This window comes from Procambarus clarkii, chromosome 22, assembly GCF_040958095.1.
Source record: "Procambarus clarkii isolate CNS0578487 chromosome 22, FALCON_Pclarkii_2.0, whole genome shotgun sequence".
In the NCBI taxonomy this organism is placed as follows: Eukaryota; Metazoa; Arthropoda; class Malacostraca; order Decapoda; family Cambaridae; genus Procambarus; species Procambarus clarkii.
Genome location: NC_091171.1, coordinates 48,160,577 through 48,181,803, shown reverse-complemented (window position 1 = coordinate 48,181,803; position 21,227 = coordinate 48,160,577). Strand labels below are relative to the sequence as shown.

At 42.4% G+C, this 21,227-nt stretch overlaps 1 protein-coding gene across 2 annotated transcripts in view; it reads left to right on the top strand.

Annotated features, from left to right (window-relative positions):
• LOC123759116 (receptor-type tyrosine-protein phosphatase S) overlaps window positions 1–21,227 on the top strand; it is a 144,268-nt gene that overhangs the window by 14,789 nt on the left and 108,252 nt on the right. The window contains exons 2-7 of one of the 2 annotated variants that reach the window (XM_069328996.1): window positions 4,566–4,991; window positions 5,098–5,185; window positions 5,348–5,435; window positions 10,521–10,657; window positions 12,956–13,026; window positions 13,310–13,468. In XM_069328996.1, coding sequence (XP_069185097.1) covers window positions 4,964–4,991; window positions 5,098–5,185; window positions 5,348–5,435; window positions 10,521–10,657; window positions 12,956–13,026; window positions 13,310–13,468 — 571 coding nt within the window. In that variant the 5' untranslated portion in view covers window positions 4,566–4,963. The remainder of the gene's footprint in view (window positions 1–4,565; window positions 4,992–5,097; window positions 5,186–5,347; window positions 5,436–10,520; window positions 10,658–12,955; window positions 13,027–13,309; window positions 13,469–21,227) is intronic. The other variant, XM_069328995.1, reaches the window with a different exon arrangement.

Here is a 21,227-nt window from a genome sequence, read left to right as displayed (position 1 = left end):
CCGCTCCAATATAGAAGCATCAAGAAATATGGACCAATAGGCTTTCTACAAACACTTCTATTCAATACCCATTGTTTCTGTTCTGTCTTGTGTTGATACTTTTAATACCCTATTAATATCCCCTCATGTTCTGTCTTGTGTTAATGCCACGTCACTATATGCCACATCATCCCTCCCACCTCACTCAAATGTAGATATAATAGCAGAGATACGTAAGTTCTAATCAGTTGTGTATTTGTGAAGTCTTTGAAAATGTAATAAGTTTTACGAAACGCGCCCGTGTCGCGTCAGACTAGAAATAAAAATGAATTTTGGAGAAGTGATTTTTGATTTACCTCCAACCGTGAAGCGTAATGTACGAAAGATTGAGAAAATTCGTGTTAGAATTATTAATCTTACTTTTTCGGTCATATTTAATAATATATGTCTACAGGAAAGACTGCTACCAAAATATACTAATATTAAAGTGCACGACCCAGCAGCAAGGAATCAAGCCTTCACGATAAAATATCGCCAGGATCTGATTCGTGATCAGATATACAAGGCAGAGAATGAAATCAAAGACAACAAAACGCAACTACTTCATGCTACAAACGAGTGGAGAAATAGCAACATCGACCATAGTATCCGTACCCGCATTGAACAACACCTCGACATCCTCACAAACCAACATCACCTCAGCACTGAAACAAGGATTATCAAGAAACTAACAACATTATATGGAGGACCTATGGCAATTCCACGACCAAGAGATGGCTTCCTGAACCTTGCAGGAATTAACCTCACTGAGGACCAAGTCACTCTCCTAAACCTGGGCATAAACTGTCATGTTATGTCCAGACCGAGTGAAATGGCCCGGAAAGTAGAGTTGGAAATTCTGTTGGACGACATATTCGACCTCGAGACACAAAAGAAGGTCACTACCAAAGATACCTTACAAGCAGAACTTATTGCAGAAGGAGGAAAGAATCGAGGCAACTACAGAAGCACCATACTGTCCCCCGAGCTTAAAGCGGCAGCTAAAAGCCTTCGTGAGAACAAGGAGATAGTTGTCAGGAGAGGTGACAAGTCGCCAATATATGTCATTCTTAAAAAAGACGAATATCTGGCGAAAATGAACATCATACTCTCTGACCAAACTAAGTTCCAAAGGGTAACGAAGGACACTACAGCCGAATTAAAAGCAAAGGTCAACAAACTGATCGAAACTGTGAACGCCAAGAAATCCGGACTCCACCTGCCAAAGATCATTGGGGAATATAAACCTGGATATGCGTATGGAAATGTCAAGACGCACAAGCCTGGAAACCCACTTCGGCCAATCATTAGCCAGATACCCACACCCACGTACAGACTGGCGAAGCGACTCAACGGCCTGCTGACTCCTTATGTCCCTTGCGCCTTCAGCCTGAAGTCTCCAAAGGAATTTGTGGACTTACTGCGGGGCACACGGGCCACAGGGATAAGAGCCTCGTTGGACGTAGAATCGCTGTTTACCAACGTACCTGTGGACGAGACAATCGGAATGATCGCCGACAGAGTGTATCGTGATCCAGCCTGTACTCCTCTTGACATGCCAGAAAGTATTCTGAGGAAACTACTCCAAGCTTGTACTAAAGAGGCACCCTTCTTGAGCCCGGATGGGCACATGTATAAGCAAGTAGATGGGGTCGCCATGGGTTCTCCCCTAGGTGTCCTGTTTGCAAACTTCTACATGGGTACCATCGAGCAAAAAGTCTTAGTCGACATGAACTTGAAACCGGCCATATACTGCAGGTATGTTGACGACATTTTTACACAGGTACCTGATGTCAGACATCTGCAGGAGCTGAAGGAGGCATTTGAGCAGAGTTCCGTGCTGCGTTTCACTTACGAGACGGAAAAGGATGGGAAGCTGCCTTTTCTAGATGTAACAGTCATGGAAAAGAGCGGAGGTTTCCACACTGCAGTCTACACTAAGGAAACAAACATAGGAATGTGCCTAAATGCCAACAGCGACTGCCCTGACAGGTACAAGAGGAGTGTTGTTAACGCATACGTCGACCGTGCTCTCAGCCACAGCTCAGAATGGAAGCAAGTCGACGAAGAACTCTGTAGGGTAAGGCAGGTTCTAGTCAATAACGGCTTCTCCAATGGTTTCATCGAAGACATCATAAGAAGGAAAGTGAAAAGCCATGCAACCTCTGAAGAGACAACTAACACAACACCTATACCCCCTATTAGACTATTTTACAGGAACTTCTTTTCCACAGCTCATAAAACGGAGGAAAGGGTCCTGAAAGATATTGTTAATAGAAACGTTATCCCTACAGACAAAAATCAGAGGATACAACTGACGATTTACTATAAAACCAGAAAAACGGCCAGCCTACTCATGAGAAACTCTCCAGACACAAAACAGAACGCTTTAAAAGAGACTAACGTCGTCTATGCCTTCAAATGCCCACTTGGGGACTGTAAGCTCCAAAAAACCCAGTATATAGGCAAGACAACAACATCTCTTTCCAGGCGTTTAACGATGCATAAGCAACAGGGCTCCATTAAGGAACATATAATCTCTTCCCATAACCAAACCATCGCCAGAGAAATCCTAGTAAACAACACAGAAATCATCGATAGATACAGCGATAGCAGGCGGCTTGACGTTTGCGAGGCACTACACATCAAGAAGTCAACACCAGCAATCAACAGCCAATTATTGCACAACTATATTCTACCCACCTCAAGACTCCGCTCCAATATAGAAGCATCAAGAAATATGGACCAATAGGCTTTCTACAAACACTTCTATTCAATACCCATTGTTTCTGTTCTGTCTTGTGTTGATACTTTTAATACCCTATTAATATCCCCTCATGTTCTGTCTTGTGTTAATGCCACGTCACTATATGCCACATCATCCCTCCCACCTCACTCAAATGTAGATATAATAGCAGAGATACGTAAGTTCTAATCAGTTGTGTATTTGTGAAGTCTTTGAAAATGTAATAAGTTTTACGAAACGCGCCCGTGTCGCGTCAGACTAGAAATAAAAATGAATTTTGGAGAAGTGATTTTTGATTTACCTCCAACCGTGAAGCGTAATGTACGAAAGATTGAGAAAATTCGTGTTAGAATTATTAATCTTACTTTTTCGGTCATATTTAATAATATATGTCTACAGGAAAGACTGCTACCAAAATATACTAATATATATATATATATATATATATATATATATATATATATATATATATATATATATATATATATATATATATATATATATATATTATATATATATATATATATATATATATATATATATATATATATTATATATATATATATATATATATATATATATATATATATATATATATATACACACACACACACACGCAATCATTTACACAAATACATATACACATCGATAATCTTTTGTATCACAAGTGATTCAACAAGAGGCTCACAACAGTCTCTATACAAGGCACTTTACATCAATAGTGAGTCACATAGTTACTAGTCTTGCTCCATACCCACCCAGCTGGGCGGCGGCGGCCTTACAGTCATGTGCATGCATTACCGTATTGAGATTTCACCTTCAAAGGGACATAACTGCTTTTGAAAAGGATCACAACAGAGCGAGAATAATAATAATATCGGAACTAAGTCAACCCTCATACGAGAAAAGGTTTAGGTCCTCAAGACTACCAATACTACATACTAGACATGACATGGTTGATCTAACTGAGACCACTTCAAGGACCAGCGAAACTCTCACAAGGGGCAACAACTTCAAGCTTAAGAAGCCACAATGTAGGACAGACAACAGGAGATGCTTTTGCGCTCTTTAGGTAATAAACCCACAGAATACTCGACCCGCCGAAGCCGTAAATGACTACTTCTGTTTAAAATCCAACTGGAAGAAACTCAGGAATAATACGGGACCTCTTGACTTTCTGTCGTCTGCCTGTCCCCGCTGAGGTAAATTCAATTAATTACATTCACATTTTCATTGCCTACAGAACAGGTCGGTGCGTGAGGTTACAGTGAGCATGTTGGAACATGCAGACTCTCCTGGGTACGAGGCTTCTCTCTCAACACCATAAAATAGATATAATAGAGAAAATGTTCTTTTTTGGAGTTTAAAGAAAAACGGATGAATACATGAGGAAGTCTGAAGTTCTAAAACCCGTTATATAAATATTAATGTATAAAGTCCGGAGAGCCAGCCGTTGATGCCACATTTGCAGACATTTGTGCCTGGGTGATGGCGGTGATAAACAGGAAGGAAGTGAAGCTGGTGGCTGACGTATTGAGATTACTTACATTTTCTTCATCTTAATTAAAACATCGTAGCAAGTTTAACAATAAACTTTCTCTGTATGCTTTATCACTCGGAGACTTACTCTTAACAAGTTTGGTGGGGAAAATCAGTGAAGAAGGAATTTTACTTAGTTATGCTTTTAGTGTGTCAAATATATATACAGTTTAATCAATATGAATTAGTGTACAATAATACATTTCTTAAAAAAAATTAAACTGACTTAAATTGTGAATCATGAGTGGTATTGTTACTGCAGGTATAAGCAGTAGGAAGCTTATGGTTGCTGCCCTCCACCACAGCCAACAGAAAGATTACCGTTGCTGGATTCCACTGCAAACGAAAGATTATAGTTGCTGCCATCTACCATAACCACCACCAACAGTAAGATTATATCTGCTACCTTCCACCTGCAGCATAAAGATTACGGTTGCTGCCCTCACAACAGCCACCACCAACAGTAAGATTATAGTTATTGCCTTTCCCGACAAACATAAAGATTACGGTTCCAGCTTTCCACCACAGCCATCACCAACAATAAGGTTATAGTGTCTGCATTCCACCACCAACAGAAAGATTATGGTTGCTTTCCTCCACTACAGCCACCACCAACAGTAATATTATGGTTACTACCCTCCACCACAGCCACCACCAACCATGGGGTGTCCGCCATTCGCCATTATGAGTAAGTGTAGTTCTACCGTGATTATAATGTCTTTTGAATATTTGAAACTAGATATTATAGTGACTTGATGAAATGTTCTTAGCCGCGACTTTTTTTTTTTTTTTAGTGATAGTCGTGTTTAGTAATGTGGCAAGGTCATCACTACAACACTGTTCCACGTTCTCATCCATAAATGATGACGTTAAGAGCTTCAAGTATGTATTTATATCTTTATATGTTTTGAGTTATTTGTCGGAATTATGAAATATACAGACATATTTATATTTCTGAAAATAAAATGTTCACTTGCCTGTATAAGGGATTTAATATTGATATGGCTGGCCACATTATAAATTGTGTTGAACAACTGTCAACAGCTGCTCTGAGTCGTGTCTGGCTTCGGCGAAGGTTCCTGCAGAGAAGAACAAGGAGTGGCCTGTATTTGGAACTGTATATTATCATAAGGTCAGTATTGGGTAAAGTGTACTGAGATATTGTGAGTGTTGTCTGAGGTCAGGATTCATCCTTGAGTACAGGCAGAGTAAACAAAGACTTCAAGCTGCGATGATGATTGGCAACATGTCATCCCAACTGGGAACACAACACATCCTGTCTGTCCTTTTGTTGTCCTGTTGAGTAGTCTTGTTCCCACTGATTATTGTGTTCTCTGATGTTGTCTTGTTCTCCCTGATTATTGTGTTCTCTGATGTTGTCTTGTTCTCCCTGATTATTGTGTTACTCTGATGTTGTCTTGTTCTCGCTAATTATTGTGTTCTCTGATGTTGTCTTGTTCTCCCTGATTATTGTGTTCTCTGATGTTGTCTTGTTCTCCCTGATTATTGTGTTACTCTGATGTTGTCTTGTTCTCGCTGATTATTGTGTTCTCTGATGTTGTCTTGTTCTCTCTGATTGTTGTGTTCTCTGATATTGTCTTGTTCTCTGATGTTTTGTTCTCGTTGATTATTGTGTTCTCTGATGTTGTCTTGTTCTCCCTGATTATTGTGTTACTCTGATGTTGTCTTGTTCTCCCTGATTATTGTGTTCTCTGATGTTGTTTTGTTCGCGCTGATTATGTTTTCTGATGTTCTCTTGTTCTTGGTGATTATTGTGTTCTCTAATGTTGTCTTGTACTTACTGATTACTCTCTTCAGATGTTTTTTACTGATTACTCTCTTCAGATGTTTTTTACTGATTACTCTTTTCTCAGATATTCTTATTGATTACTGTGTTTTTAGATGTTCTTTCTGATTATTCTCTTCTCAGATGTTCTTACTGATTACTCTCTTCTCATCTCAGATGTTCTTACTGATTACTCTCTTCTCATCTCAGATGTTCTTACTGATTACTGTTATTGTCTCAGATATCTTGCTCTTACTGATTACTGAAACAGGAGACCTACCAGGAAGTTAGAAGACAGCTAATGTAGTGCCAATATTCCCAAAAGGGTTCAGAACCTCCTACACTGGCAGGAGGACCTAAACTACGGGCCAATTTCCTTAACTTGTTTACCATGCGAAGTGAGAGAAGATCTTGAGAAAAGGAATAAAACAGAGGAGGACAGGAAGAGACTAAAAGATGACCTTTACAGACTGAAGGAATGGACCAACAAATGACTACTAAAATTTAACTCGAGCAAGTGTAAAGTGATTCAGATAGGTGTAGGGAGCAGGAGACCAAACACACAAGGTACCAGTTGGAAGATAAAAACCTTCAGGAATCTGGAAGAGAAAGATCTGGGGGTTAATATCATGCAAGACTTTTTCCCTGAGCTGGCAAACATAAGAATTTCCTTTAGAAACTTGTGTAAGGAATCATTCAGAACCTTGTATACCTCATATGTCAGACCAATACTGGAATATGCGCCTCAGCGTGGAATCCACATCTAGTCAAACACAAAACGAAGTTAGAAAATGTTCAGAGGTATACCATCAGGCTGGTCCCAAGCCGAATGGTATGTGCTACGAGGAAAGATTACGACACCGGAAGGCAGAAGAGTTACGGGGAGACATGACCACCTATAATATTATTAGAGGAATCGACAGGGTAGATATAAATTATTTAGCAAGGGTGATACCCGAACAAGGGGACACAGGTGGAAACTTAGTAACCAAATGAGCCACAGGGACGTTAGAAAGAACTTTTTCGATGTCAGGCTAAATACTTTTGATCTCCACCATCTGGATCCTACTCCTGACGATTTCTCCCTCCATAAACACCTTGTTGACTCGGTAGATGCCTCTGTTGCTTTTAACTCCACGAGTTACGGTACTCGTGTCGTCGCTGCTCCTTCTCAGGATGCAGCTACTCACTTAGCCGCTTTAACCTGCATTGGAGAGACCCCTGTTCGGGTCTCCAAAAACGCTCAGTTAAATGCCAGTTTTGGCACTGTTCTCCCATACCATGTTGCAACTGGTGTTAGGGACCTCAAAGACTGCCATGAGGATATTAAACATAACCTCGAAGCCTAAGGCCATTCTGTCCTCCAGGTGGACACGTTTACTCGACCCCCTCGTGGTCGTCTCGTCAGCCCCTTCAAGTTGTAAAAATCACCTTTGATAGTAGGGGCCCTTCCGCCTTCTATTATTCTTGCTGGTGTCAGATGCTCCGTTCAGGAGTACATTCCCTCTCATAGGCTTTGCAATAAGTGTTGGAAGTTCGGGCACGGTGTCCTCAAATGCACAAGTACTGTGTATCTATGCCCCATGTGTGGGGACGATGATCATTCTAAGTCCGAGTGCACTTCTCCCCAGGCTCGCTGCCTCAATTGTGGTGAGGCCCACCTTACCTTCTCACGCTCGTGTATACACTACAAACTCGAGGAAGCCGTCCTAAACTTGAAACACCATGATCGTCTGTTTTCCTGAAGCGAAACGCCAAGTTCGTCGTCTCACCCGTTTCGCGGGCGTATACTACGTTCGCTTGTTGCGTTCTACCTCTCCTCGTCCTTCCCACCTTCCTCAGTCTCACAACCATTTCCAGGCCATAGACCCGAACACACTCACCACCTTCCCCATTCCTTTGCGTCCTGTTCCAAAAGGTCTCCTTCCTGGTTCTCCATCTGGAGTTTCCCCCCTTTCTACCCAGTCCACCATGTCACCCCATATCTCTTACCACCGAGTTGAATGCCCTTAACCTCCTCAAGGTTTTGTCCCATACATCTTGGGATGCGGATAGGCTCACGCTCCTCTATTTGCACTCCTCTCTCGTCCTGTCTAAACTCGAATTATAGTTGCCCTCCATACTCTTCTGCTTCTCCTTCTACTCTTCGCCGTCTTGATCCTTTGCACCATACTGGGTTGCGCCTCAGCTCTGGTGCCGTTCGTTCTCTCCTACCCTCAGCTTGTACGCTGACACTGGCTTCCTCTCTCTCCAGGACCGCCGTGATCGTTACTGTATTCGCTATCTTGCGCGGTCCTTACAGCATCCTCACTCTCGCCTCTGTCGTGTTTTGACTGTCACCCCGCCTGTGGTTCCTGTTCCTCTTCACCACCTTCCTCTTTCTGTCCGTTTGTCTCGCTTACAAAGATTCTCTTTCGGTTCGTCTTACCAATGTTTCTTCTTGTATTGTTCCGTCCTTGCCCCCGTGGAGGGTTCCCCTTCCCAAATTTTGTACTTCCTTGACCTGCATCACTAAAGCTTTTACCCCTCCTACGGTACTGAAACGACTTTTCCTTGAGCACTTTTCTTCACACTCCCACTCCGTTTCCATCTTCACCGATGGGTCTTAAGTCTGCTGACGGTGTGGGTTACTGTTGTTTTTTCTGACCATACTTACATGTGTCGCCTCCCTCCGGAGGCTAGCATCTTCACAGCAGAACTTTAAGCTATTCCCTATGCTCTTCGTCTCCTGCTTTCTCGTTGTCAATCGTCCTTTGTGGTGGTAGTTGACTCTCATAGTGCCCTCATGGCTTTAAGGTCCTTTAATCCGGTCCACCCGGTGGTCATTGAGATTCAACCTTGGCTGTTTCTTATCTCCAGTAAATTTAAGTTGGTAGAGTTTTGCTGGGTTCCCAGCCATGTTAGCGTCTCTTTAAATGCAAATGGGGATGCTGCCGCTGAGGAAGCTATCCGCACTTGTCCCATCTCCCATAAAGGTATTCCATATTTCGACTTTTACACAGTTGTTCATTTCTTCATCCTTGCCCGTTGGCAGGGTTGTTGGTCTTCTGTTATTGGTAACAAACTGTATACTCATAAGGGTCGTATGTTCCTGTGGCCTTCCTCCTACCACCGTAACCGGCGGTGGGAAACGGCTCTGGCTAGGTTACGTATTGGCCATACATGTTTAACTCATGGTCACTTAACGGAGTGCCGCCCTGCTCCTTATTGCCCAAATTGCATTGTTCCTCCTACAGTCGTGCACATTCTTGTTGAATGTCCTGATTTCCAGGACGAGCATGTGTTTTGCTATCTGACCGTCCCTCTATAGAATCCTTGGTGAATCGGATACTTTTGATATCGTTCGTCTTATGCGCTTCTGTTCTCGTATTGGCATCCTTGGTGATATTTAGCGCCCTATGATTATTCGGCACATTTGATGGTGCTACATAGCCTTCCCGGTTTGGTGCCTTCTTTTGATAATTACTTACTTGTTTGTATGTTTGCTCTTTGGATCCTGGTACATATATTAGTCTTTCCTACTGTTTTCTTTTTACTTCTGACTTGTTGCAGAATTTGTGTATTAGTGAGTAAAGTACTCATGTACATGTACTTACTTATTTATGTCTGCAGGTTCGAGGTTCATATCTGGGACCTTATTAAACCTGGACCCCCGCCCTCCCGTCTCTCTCTCTCTCTTTGATGCTAGCACATTTTGATTCTGTATTTACTATACGTGCCTGCAGGATCGAGCTGTTAGCTCTTGGATCCTGCCTTTCTAACGGTCGTTTGTCTAACCTACTGAACCCCAACCTATTTTCTTCTATCATATCTACTACACCTACAAACCCACACACACCTACGTACATCTTGCACACTACGCACAGTAGTTTCAAAGCGTTATATGACAAAGAGTGCTGGGTAGATGGGACACCACGAGCGTAGCTCATCCTATAACTGCAATTAGGTAATTACACTTAGGTAATTTCCTGCACAGTCACACCACAAACGAGATGCAGCCCGTAGCAGCTGTCTAATGCCCAAGTTCCTATTTACTGCTAGGTGAACAGGGCCATCTTGCCATTTGTTCTGCCTCAGCCAGGATTAGAACCCGGGCCCCATAAAACTACGATCACTTAGCGCTATCCACTCGGCTGTGAGGACTTAGACGTTGACTTTTTTACCTGAGGGTCACCACCACTCCAGTGGCCTCGCCGGGGTCAGGAAGCTGGCGGATTGTCAAAAGTCCCCTCATTTGTGCTTTTGTGTACTCACCTAATGATGCTTAATAGAGTCTAATGCTGATAACAGAGTCCAGCCTCACCATCTGTTAGATATGTAAACATCATTGTATTCTATTTACAGGAATATGATGACAAACTGGTCGTTAGAGAATTGTAATTATTATAAGGAATGGTAAAGTGTAATAGATAACATAGCGACGTATTGCAGGAGTCAGATGTGTGCCTTGCTGCCTTACATGCAGGAGCCGTGAGTACCCGGGGAGGACTTGTCACCTTCACCAGAGATAATACTGCTCAGAACATCCGGGGCACCATACAACACCGTGTTGTTTCACAATCAATGCCGTAAGTTTACCTTGTGTGTACATGAACTGTGGCTCCACACAGCGATCATCCAGTACGATACTTACTCACCTTATAAGTGTGCTTAGTGCCATTAACACAAGTGTGTATCAGGTGTCTGGACCACAAGTGTGTCTCGTGCCAGGCTCACACACGTGTCTCATGCCAGGGCCACACACGTGTGTCGTGCCAGGGCCACACACGTGTCTGGTGCCAGGGCCACACACTTGTCTGGTGCCAGGCTCACACACTTGTTTCTGGTGCCAGGCTTACACGTGTCTGATGCCAGGGCCACACACATGTGTCTGGTGCCAGGCCCACACACGTGTGTCTGGTGCCAGGTCCACACACACGTGTGTCTGGTGCCAGGCCCACACACGTGTGTCTGGTGCCAGGCCAACACACGTGTGTCGAGTGCCAGGCCCACACACGTGTGTCTGGTGCCAGGTCCACACACACGTGTGTCTGGTGCCAGGCCCACACACGTGTGTCTGGTGCCAGGCCCACACACGTGCGTCGAGTGCCAGGCCCACACACGTGTGTCTGGTGCCAGGTCCACACACACGTGTGTCTGGTGCCAGGCCCACACACGTGTGTCTGGTGCCAGGCCCACACACACGTGTGTCTGGTGCCAGGCCCACACACGTGTGTCTGGTGCCAGGCCCACACACGTGTGTCTGGTGCCAAAGCCACATACGTGTGTCTGGTGCCAGGGCCACACACGTGTGTCTGGTGCCAGGGCCACATACGTGTGTCTGGTGCCAGGCCCACACACGAGTGTCGGGTGCCAAGATCAAGAGTATCTCTGGATACTCTTGCATGTTTTGTGTGTGTAACACAAATTTTTACCATTTTTGTTATTTTCTTCTAACGTGTTTTTTTGTGGAGAAAATTAAATATACAAAAGCCTTAATAGTAAAGAAAATACTTTAAGAGAAGACAGGTCCTAGTTTATATCTTAAAAGTAGATGTCCTAGTTTATATCTTAGTAGACAGGTCCTAGTTTATACCTTTAAGTAGACAGATCCTAGTTTATACCTTTAAAGTAGACCGGTCCTACTTTACATTTTGGGAGTTGACAAATCGTAGTTTGCACTTTTAGAGTGATCATGTCCTAGGTTACGTGACGATAGTAGACGTCATGTTTTACATCATTTGAGTAGACGGCCTAGAGTATGTATTGTGAGTACACTATTCCTAGTTTATGCCTTATGAGCACACTGTTCCTTGTTTATGCCTTGGCAGCCCATCCTCCTATTTAGATAGTACTTACTGTAACAATGTGTGGATCATCGTATATATATTGATGTAAAAGGCAATTAAAAGGTAGAATTTTGTATTATTAAATTTGGACAAACCGGAAAAGGTTTTATATTTATGTTACTAATAAAACCTAACCTAACTATCCTAGGCCTAATACACAATAGCTGAGGCCTATATAGCACATATATTAATGTACATATATTTCTTAATCATCAACGGACGGAGTCTGCCAAAAGTGGGAGGGAATCAGTGGTTCAACAAAGGACAAAGAAAGTAACCAAAGTAGAACTAGTAACTGATGGAGCATGGGTAGTAGTTAGGAAGGTGGGAAAAGCTTACTCCAGATGACAATTTTCCCCGTGTTGACCAGCGTGGTCTAGGCCTGGGAATATTTTAGTTTGGTTTTCAGCTTTATTGTTTCTGAACTATAAAATGAGTAGTGTCAAATTCTACTAATTGTTCATTACGTCAGAGCATGTACATTGGTACGTTGAGCAGGTCCTAGTTTACACCTTGAGTAAACAGCTTTTAGTTTACACTTTGAGAATACATGTACTATGATGATGAAGCCGCACACCAGAAGTTGAAGAAACCGCGACGTTTCGGTCCGTCGTGGACCATTATCAAGTCGTATGTCAGTGCATGTACTAGCTTATACCTTGAGAGTACAGGTTCTGGTTTACAACATGATAGTAGACAGGTCCTGGTTTACACTGTCAGTATACAGGTCCTAGTTTCAACTTAGGTGGCAGGTTACAGATTACACCTTAAGAGTACACAGATCCAAGATTACATCTTGTAGACTAGGTCTTAGTTTACACTTTGTGAGTAGACAAGCCCTTGTTTACACCTAGAGGCTACTGGTCCTAGTTTAAGCGTTGAGAATAGTGTGGTCCTACATCTTGACAGTGAAAGTTATTAGTAAAGACGGGAAAATAAAGCTGTCAGAATAGTATTATAAAATACAGTGAAAGTAATACTTTACTTCACGTCTGACGTGTTACATAGTGATCTTAATATATATTGTTATTATCACAGGCGGCGAGAGAACTCTGGTGGGAACATTACTTACAAGTTCGAGAGGATTATCCCCGTCTTTACCCTGCAAGGTAAGATTAATCACTCGTTCATTTCCACTATCATCACCCTGCAAGGTAAGATTCATCACTCCTATTTTGTAATAATCTGTTGGTTTCTGCATATGGGGTATATCTTATGTTGCAATACCTTATGTGTGTGTGTGTGTGTATATATATATATATATATATATATATATATATATATACATATATATATGTTATACAATTGAGTAAAATTTAATGCTGGCTATTGTGTTTAGATTTGTTTGAACTTATGTTACTACTTTTATATTTAACCAGTTAATGTCAACAGACCTGGCTGAGGATGTGATCATTGTCCACAACTCGTACTCGGGGAACAACAGCCAACTGCACCTCACCTGCTTGGCCAGCGACACCAACAGAACGCTTACTAAGGAAGATATTACATTTTGGCAATATAATACACCTGCTTTTAAAACATCTATAACTCGTAAGTATTAAGTTTTATCTGTAAATTCATATATTCTGACAAATATTTCCTTAATAATTTCCATTTATGTTTTCAACACTTGATCATGACCAGTTTATGTTCTTCGTCACAGTCGAATTATTAACATAATCTAGAGTTATTTATGGGAGTGAGCAGTGGTGTACTGGGATGAGTAGTGGTGGGTACAGATGAATATTGGTGAGTACGGACGTGCTGAGATGTACAGGGATGAGTAGTGCTGAATACAGGTGAACTGTGGTGTAATGGGATGAGCATTATTTATACAGCGATAAGTAGTGGTCAGTACGGGTGAGCTGTGGTGTACTGGGATGAGTAGTGGTGAGTACAGATGAGCAGTGATGTACTGAGATGAGTAGTGGTGAGTACGGTTGAGCAGTGATGTACTGGGATGAGTAGTGGTGGGTACGGATGAGCAGTGATGTACTGGGGTAAGTAGGGGTGGTGAGTACGGATGAGCAGTGATGTACTGGGATGAGTAGTGGTGAATACGGATGAGCAGTGATGTTCTGGGATGAGTAGTGGTGGGTACGGATGAGCAGTGATATACTGCGATGAGTAGTGGTAAATACGGATGAGCAGTGATGTTCTGGGATGAGTAGTGGTGGGTACGGATGAGCTGTGATATACTGGGGTGAGTAGTGGTGAGTACGGATGTGCAGTGATGTACTGGGATGAGTAGTGATGAATACGGATGAGTAGTGGTGGGTACTGATGAGCAGTGATGTAGTAGGCATCCATCAGTCTCAGGAGACTATGGAGTTGCGCTCTGGTTGTCGGTCTGGAGTGGCCTCTCCAAGGCGCAAAGCCAGGGTAGGTTGACACGGAGGAGAAGCTGTTACCCAAACAGCAGGTTCCCCCTCTCCACGGCTCCGAAAGTCTCCAATGGAAAGGCAAACACACACACACACACACACACACACACACACACACACACACACACACACACACACACACACACACACACACACACACACACACACACAAAATCCTCAGGGGAATCGACCGGGTAAACAAGGATGAACTTTTCAACACTGGTGGGACGCGAACAAGGGGACACAGGTGGAAGCTGAGTACCCAAATGAGCCACAGAGACGTTAGAAAGAACTTTTTCAGTGTCAGAGTAGTTAGCAAATGGAATGCATTAGGAAGTGATGTGGTGGAGGCTGACTCCATTCACAGTTTCAAATGTAGATATGATAGAGCCCAATAGGCTCAGGAATCTGTACACCAGTTGATTGACGGTTGAGAGGCGGGACCAAAGAGCCAGAGCTCAACCCCCGCAAGCACAATTAGGTGAGTACACACACACACACACACACACACACACACACACACACACACACACACACACACACACACACACACACACACACACACACACACACACACTCACACACTCACACTCACACTCACACTGGCTGGCTGAGCTGGAGGAGGCAGGAGTCACACTGCAGCAAGCTCCTGGAAATATCGAATTACCTAAGTGTTGGGAGCAGGTTGAGGGCTACAGTGGTGTCCTGGGTTACATACAGGTTCAGGGAAGTATAAAAGCAAATAAAATACAATAAACAAGTAAAAGTGAGTGAAAATAGCTGAGTGGAAAAGTTTGTTTTTGTCTAGAACAAAAACAAAGATGGCCGCCGCCACCACCCCCACTGAGAATGTAGACACACCAACAGCTGATGGTTTCAAAGGATTCTCACCACAAGATATAAGGAAAGGAGGTGTTCTTGGCAGGTTAGAGATAATTGATGATATGCAAAAGAAGTATGAAGAAAAAGTGCTTAAATTGGAAGAGGACAATGGAGCTCTTAGGAGTGAGCTTTGCACTCTAAAAGGGAGTATGCTTCAACAAGGTAAGATTATTACTGCATTAACAGACAAGGTAACAAATCAGGAGGAGCAAATCAAGGAACTAGTGAAAGAAAATGAGGTGTGGAAAGTGAAGTGTGGTGACTTTGAAGAAATAAACAAGAAAATAGACTCATATGGTGAACAACTCCAAGCAAGCCTAAGGGCTAACATAGAGTTAGGTAAGGATCTCCAACTGGAAACTTCACTGACAACTCACATAGAGGAGGTGAATAAAGAACTAGAAAAGTATAAAGAAGAAATAAAAGCGACATATGCTCAAGTTGTAAAAGAGAAAGAGACTATCAAAGAAGTGTGTTCGGAAGTCAAAACCAGAAATGACCAACAAGAAGCAGAAATTAGGCAAGCAATTAGGAAAGAACTGGTTATCAACAGTAAACTGGTACAAAACACTGCAGACAGAACTAAGTCCATAATCATTTTTGGATGTTTAGAGAAGGAAATTTCATCTAGGGTGGACAGAGCGGCAGAAGAGATGAAAATCATAGAGAAAATAGTAGGTTTAGGAGAAGGCTCAAAGGAAAATGTCAGTGATTTTAGAAGAATAGGAAAATATGAGAAAGAAAAGAACCGCCCCTTAAGGGTGACGTTTAATGGAGTGAAAAACATGATGGATGTGCTAAGAAATGCCAGGAAATTGCAGAGTGATGAGGTTGGCAAACTTTGGTCAATAAGACAAGACCTCTCCAAGGAAGACCGAGAAAAGCTGAAAATGAACCTAATTGAGGCAAAACGTCTAAATGGGGATAGAAATGAAGAAGACAGAAATTCTTTTTTTTACAAAGTGACAGGGACTGGAAAGCTTGTGAAATGGTACATAAAAACAAAGCAACAAGATCAGTAGTGGAAGGGGGAGTAAAGAGCAAAGGAAAAGGGAACATGTTCTTGAAAATTGTATATACCAACATAGATGGAGTGAGGTCAAAAACTTTGGAGTTGCAAGATATAATCCAGCTTAGGGTCCCAGATATTGTCGCATTATCAGAGACGAAACTTGAAGGAAATATAATAAATGAAGTCATATTCCCAAGAGGCTATTCAGTTTGGAGACGTGACAGGAAAACTAGGAAGGGAAGAGGAGTGGCTGTACTGGTGAAAAAACACCTGAAGGTAAGAGAGTTAATATTTGAAAACCCTCGAGATATTGACATAATGGCTTTGCAGGTCTGGAATCAGGATGATAAGCTTATAATTTTAAATGCCTACAGCCCACCAGCAAGCAACACATGGACAAAGGAAGAACTAGATGACAAATGAGAGGGCCTCATAATGGTCATGAGAGATATTATTGTACAAGCAGATAAAGATAAATCACGACTGTTGATACTGGGGGACTTCAACTTTAAAGCAATAGACTGGGAGGCCTATGAAGCAAGAACGGAGGACTTTTGGACATGCAGATTTGTGAACCTCATTCTGGAGACATTCTTGTATCAACACATAAAGCAGGCCACAAGAATGAGGGAAGGAGATGTACCGTCAGTACTGGATCTAGTATTCACCAGGAAAGAAGAAGAGATATTTGACATCCAGTACCTTCCTCCCTTGGGAAAGAGTGATCACGTCCTGTTAGACATTAATTATGCTTTAAGATATCATCTAGAAGAAAATGGGGACATTGAAACAGTTGATAAACTCGATTTAAGGAGAGGACACTATGGGGAACTTCAAAATTTTTTTAATGAGTGTAATTGGACAGAATTGTTGCTAGACAGGGAAGTAAATGAAATGTATGCCAAATTTTTAAAAATATACGAGGAAGGCACACAAACATTCATACCAAAACAGAGGTGCAGGGCCAGAAAACAGGATTGGTTCGACAGAAATTGTGAGAGGGCAAGAGACCAAAAGACACAAAAATGGAATCAGTATAGGAAGAGGCCAAACCCTCAAACATACCAGCGATACAAAGATGCGAGAAACAACTATACGGCAGTGAGGAGATAGGGAAAAAGAAATTTTGAAAAGGGGATAGCGGATAAATGTAAAACAGAACCGGGCCTATTCTACAAAGTCATAAACAACAAATTGCAGGTAAAGGATAATATCCAGAGGTTGAAAATGGGAAACAGATTCACGGAAAATGAAAAGGAAATGTGTGAAACATTAAATGAAAAGTTCCAAAGTGTGTTTGTACAAAATGAAGTCTTCAGAGAACCAGACACAATAAGAATTCCAGAGCACAACATAGAGCGGATAGAGGTGTCTAGAGATGACGTGGAAAATATGCTAAAGGAGCTCAGTAAGAACAAAGCAGCTGGCCCAGATGGAGTTTCACCATGGGTTCTGAGAGAATGTGCATCTGAGCTCAGCATTCCAATTCACCTGATCTTTCAGGCATCCCTGTGTACAGGAATCGTAGCAGACGTGTGGAAACAGGCTAACATAATTCCAATCTACAAAAATGGCAGCAGGGAAGACCCCCTCAATTATAGACCTGTATCATTGACAAGTGTAATAGTGAAAGTATTGGAAAAACTAATCAAAACTAAATGGGTAGAACACCTGGAGAGAAATGATATAATATCAGACAGACAGTATGGTTTTCGATCTGGAAGATCCTGTGTATCGAATTTACTCAGTTTCTATGATCGAGCCACAGAGATATTACAGGAAAGAGATGGTTGGGTTGACTGCATCTATCTGGACCTAAAAAAGGCTTTCGACAGAGTTCCACATAAGAGGTTGTTCTGGAAACTGGAAAATATTGGAGGGGTGACAGGTAAGCTTCTATCATGGATGAAAAATTTTCTGACTGATAGAAAAATGAGGGCAGTAATCAGAGGCAATGTATCGGAATGGAGAAATGTCACAAGTGGAGTACCACAGGGTTCAGTTCTTGCACCAGTGATGTTTATTGTGTACATAAATGATCTACCAGTTGGTATACAGAATTATATGAACATGTTTGCTGATGATGCTAAGATAATAGGAAGGATAAGAAATTTAGATGATTGCCATGCCCTTCAAGAAGACCTGGACAAAATAAGTATATGGAGCACCACTTGGCAAATGGAATTTAATGTTAATAAATGTCATGTTATGGAATGTGGAATAGGAGAACATAGACCCCACACAACCTATATATTATGTGAGAAATCTTTAAAGAATTCTGATAAAGAAAGAGATCTAGGAGTGGTTCTAGATAGAAAACTATCACCTGAGGACCACATAAAGAATATTGTGCAATGAGCCTATGCAATGCTTTCTAACTTCAGAATTGCATTTAAATACATGGATGGCGATATACTAAACAAATTGTTCATGACTTTTGTTAGGCCAAAGCTAGAATATGCAGCTGTTGTGTGGTGCCCATATCTTAAGAAGCACATCAACAAACTGGAAAAGGTGCAAAGACATGCTACTAAGTGGCTCCCAGAACTGAAGGGCAAGAGCTACGAGGAGAGGTTAGAAGCATTAAATATGCCAAAACTAGAAGACAGAAGAAAAAGAGGTGATATGATCACTACGTACAAAATAGTAACAGGAATTGATAAAATCGACAGGGAAGACTTCCTGAGACCTGGAACTTCAAGAACAAGAGGTCATAGATTTAAACTAGCTAAACACAGATGCCGAAGAAATATAAGAAAATTCACCTTCGCAAATAGAGTGGTAGACGGTTGGAACAAGTTAAGTGAGAAGGTGGTGGAGGCCAAGACCGTCAGTAGTTTCAAAGCGTTATATGACAAAGAGTGCTGGGAAGACGGGACACCACGAGCGTAGCTCTCATCCTGTAACTACACTTAGGTAATTACTTAGGTAATTACACACTCACACACACACACTCACACACTCACACACACACACACACACTCACACACACACACACACACACACTCACACACTCACACACTCACACACTCACACACACACACTCACACACACACACTCACACACACACACTCACACACACACACACTCACACACACACACACTCACACACACACTCACACACACACACACACACACACATAAGTCGGACTGGCGAACAGTAACAAGTGGAGTACCTCAAGGATCGGTGCTGGGACCAATCCTCTTTCTAATTTACGTAAATGATATGTTTACAGGAGTGGAATCATACATGTCAATGTTTGCAGATGACGCAAAATTAATGAGAAGAGTTGTGACAGACGAGGATTGTAGGATCCTCCAAGAGGACTTAAACAGGCTGCAGAGATGGTCAGAGAAATGGCTACTGGAGTTTAACACCAGTAAATGTAAAGTTATGGAAATGGGATCAGGTGACAGGAGACCAAAGGGACAGTACACAATGAAGGGGAACAGCCTACCTGTAACGATTCGAGAAAGAGACCTGGGAGTGGATGTGACACCTAATCTAACTCCTGAGGCACATATAAATAGGATAACGACAGCAGCGTACTCTACACTGGCGAAAATTAGAACTTCATTCAGAAACCTAAATGAGGAAGCTTTTAGGGCGCTTTACACTGCCTACGTGAGACCCGTCTTAGAGTATGCCGCGCCATCATGGAGCCCCCACCTGAAGAAACACATAAAGAAACTGGAGAAGGTTCAGAGGTTTGCGACGAGGCTTGTCCCAGAGCTACGAGGGATGGGATATGAAGAGCGGCTGAAGGAACTGAACCTTACGACACTAGAGAAAAGAAGGGAGAGAGGAGATATGATAGGGACATATAAAATACTCAGGGGAATTGACAAAGTGGAAATAGATCAAATGTTCACACGTAATAATAACAGAACGAGGGGACATGGGTGGAAACTGGAAACTCAGATGAGTCACAGAGATGTTAGGAAGTTTTCTTTTAGCGTGAGAGTAGTAGGAAAATGGAATGCACTTGGGGAACAGGTTGTGGAAGCAAATACTATTCATACTTTTAAAACTAGGTATGATAGGGAAATGGGACAGGAGTCATTGCTGTAAACAACCGATAGCTAGAAAGGCGGGATCCAAGAGTCAATGCTCGATCCTGCAAGCACATATAGGTGAGTACATATAGGTGAGTACACACACACACACACACACACACACACACACACACACACACACACACACACACACACACACACACACACACACACACACACACACACACACACACACTCACACACTCACACACTCACACACTCACACACACACTCACACACTCACACACTCTCACACACACACACACACACACACACACACACACACACACACACACACACACACACACACACACACACACACACACACACACACACACACATACACACACACACTCACACACTCACACACTCACACACTCACACACTCACACACTCACACACTCACACACTCACACACACACACACACACACACACACACACACACACACACACACACACACACACACACACACAAATCCTCACACCCATGGCACAGCTTCCTCCACCAGCAGAACATTCACCAAGGAGGAGATTTGAGAAGGGACAGAAGAAAGTGAGCCTCAAGGCAATGTACACTAACATAGACGGTATTACAAATAAAGCAAATGAACTTGGAGAATGGGTACTAGAGGAAAACCCAGACATAATAGCTCTCACAGAAACAAAGCTGACGAAAACAATTACAAATGCAGTGTTCCCACAGGACTATTATGTTATGAAGAAAAAGAGAGAAGGAAGAGGTGGGGGTGGTGTAGCTCTGCTGGTAAGAAAAGGCTGGGATTTCGAGGAGTTGGTTGTTTAGGGATGTGAAGGTTTCAGTGGCTACATAATAGGAACAATAAGAACTGGAGGGCAAAAAATTATAGTCGTAGTCATATATAATCTGCCACCAAATGACAGAAGACCCAGACAGGAATATGATAGAAACAATATGGCCACCATTAACATAATGGAGAGAGCAGCTTCTGTTGCTAG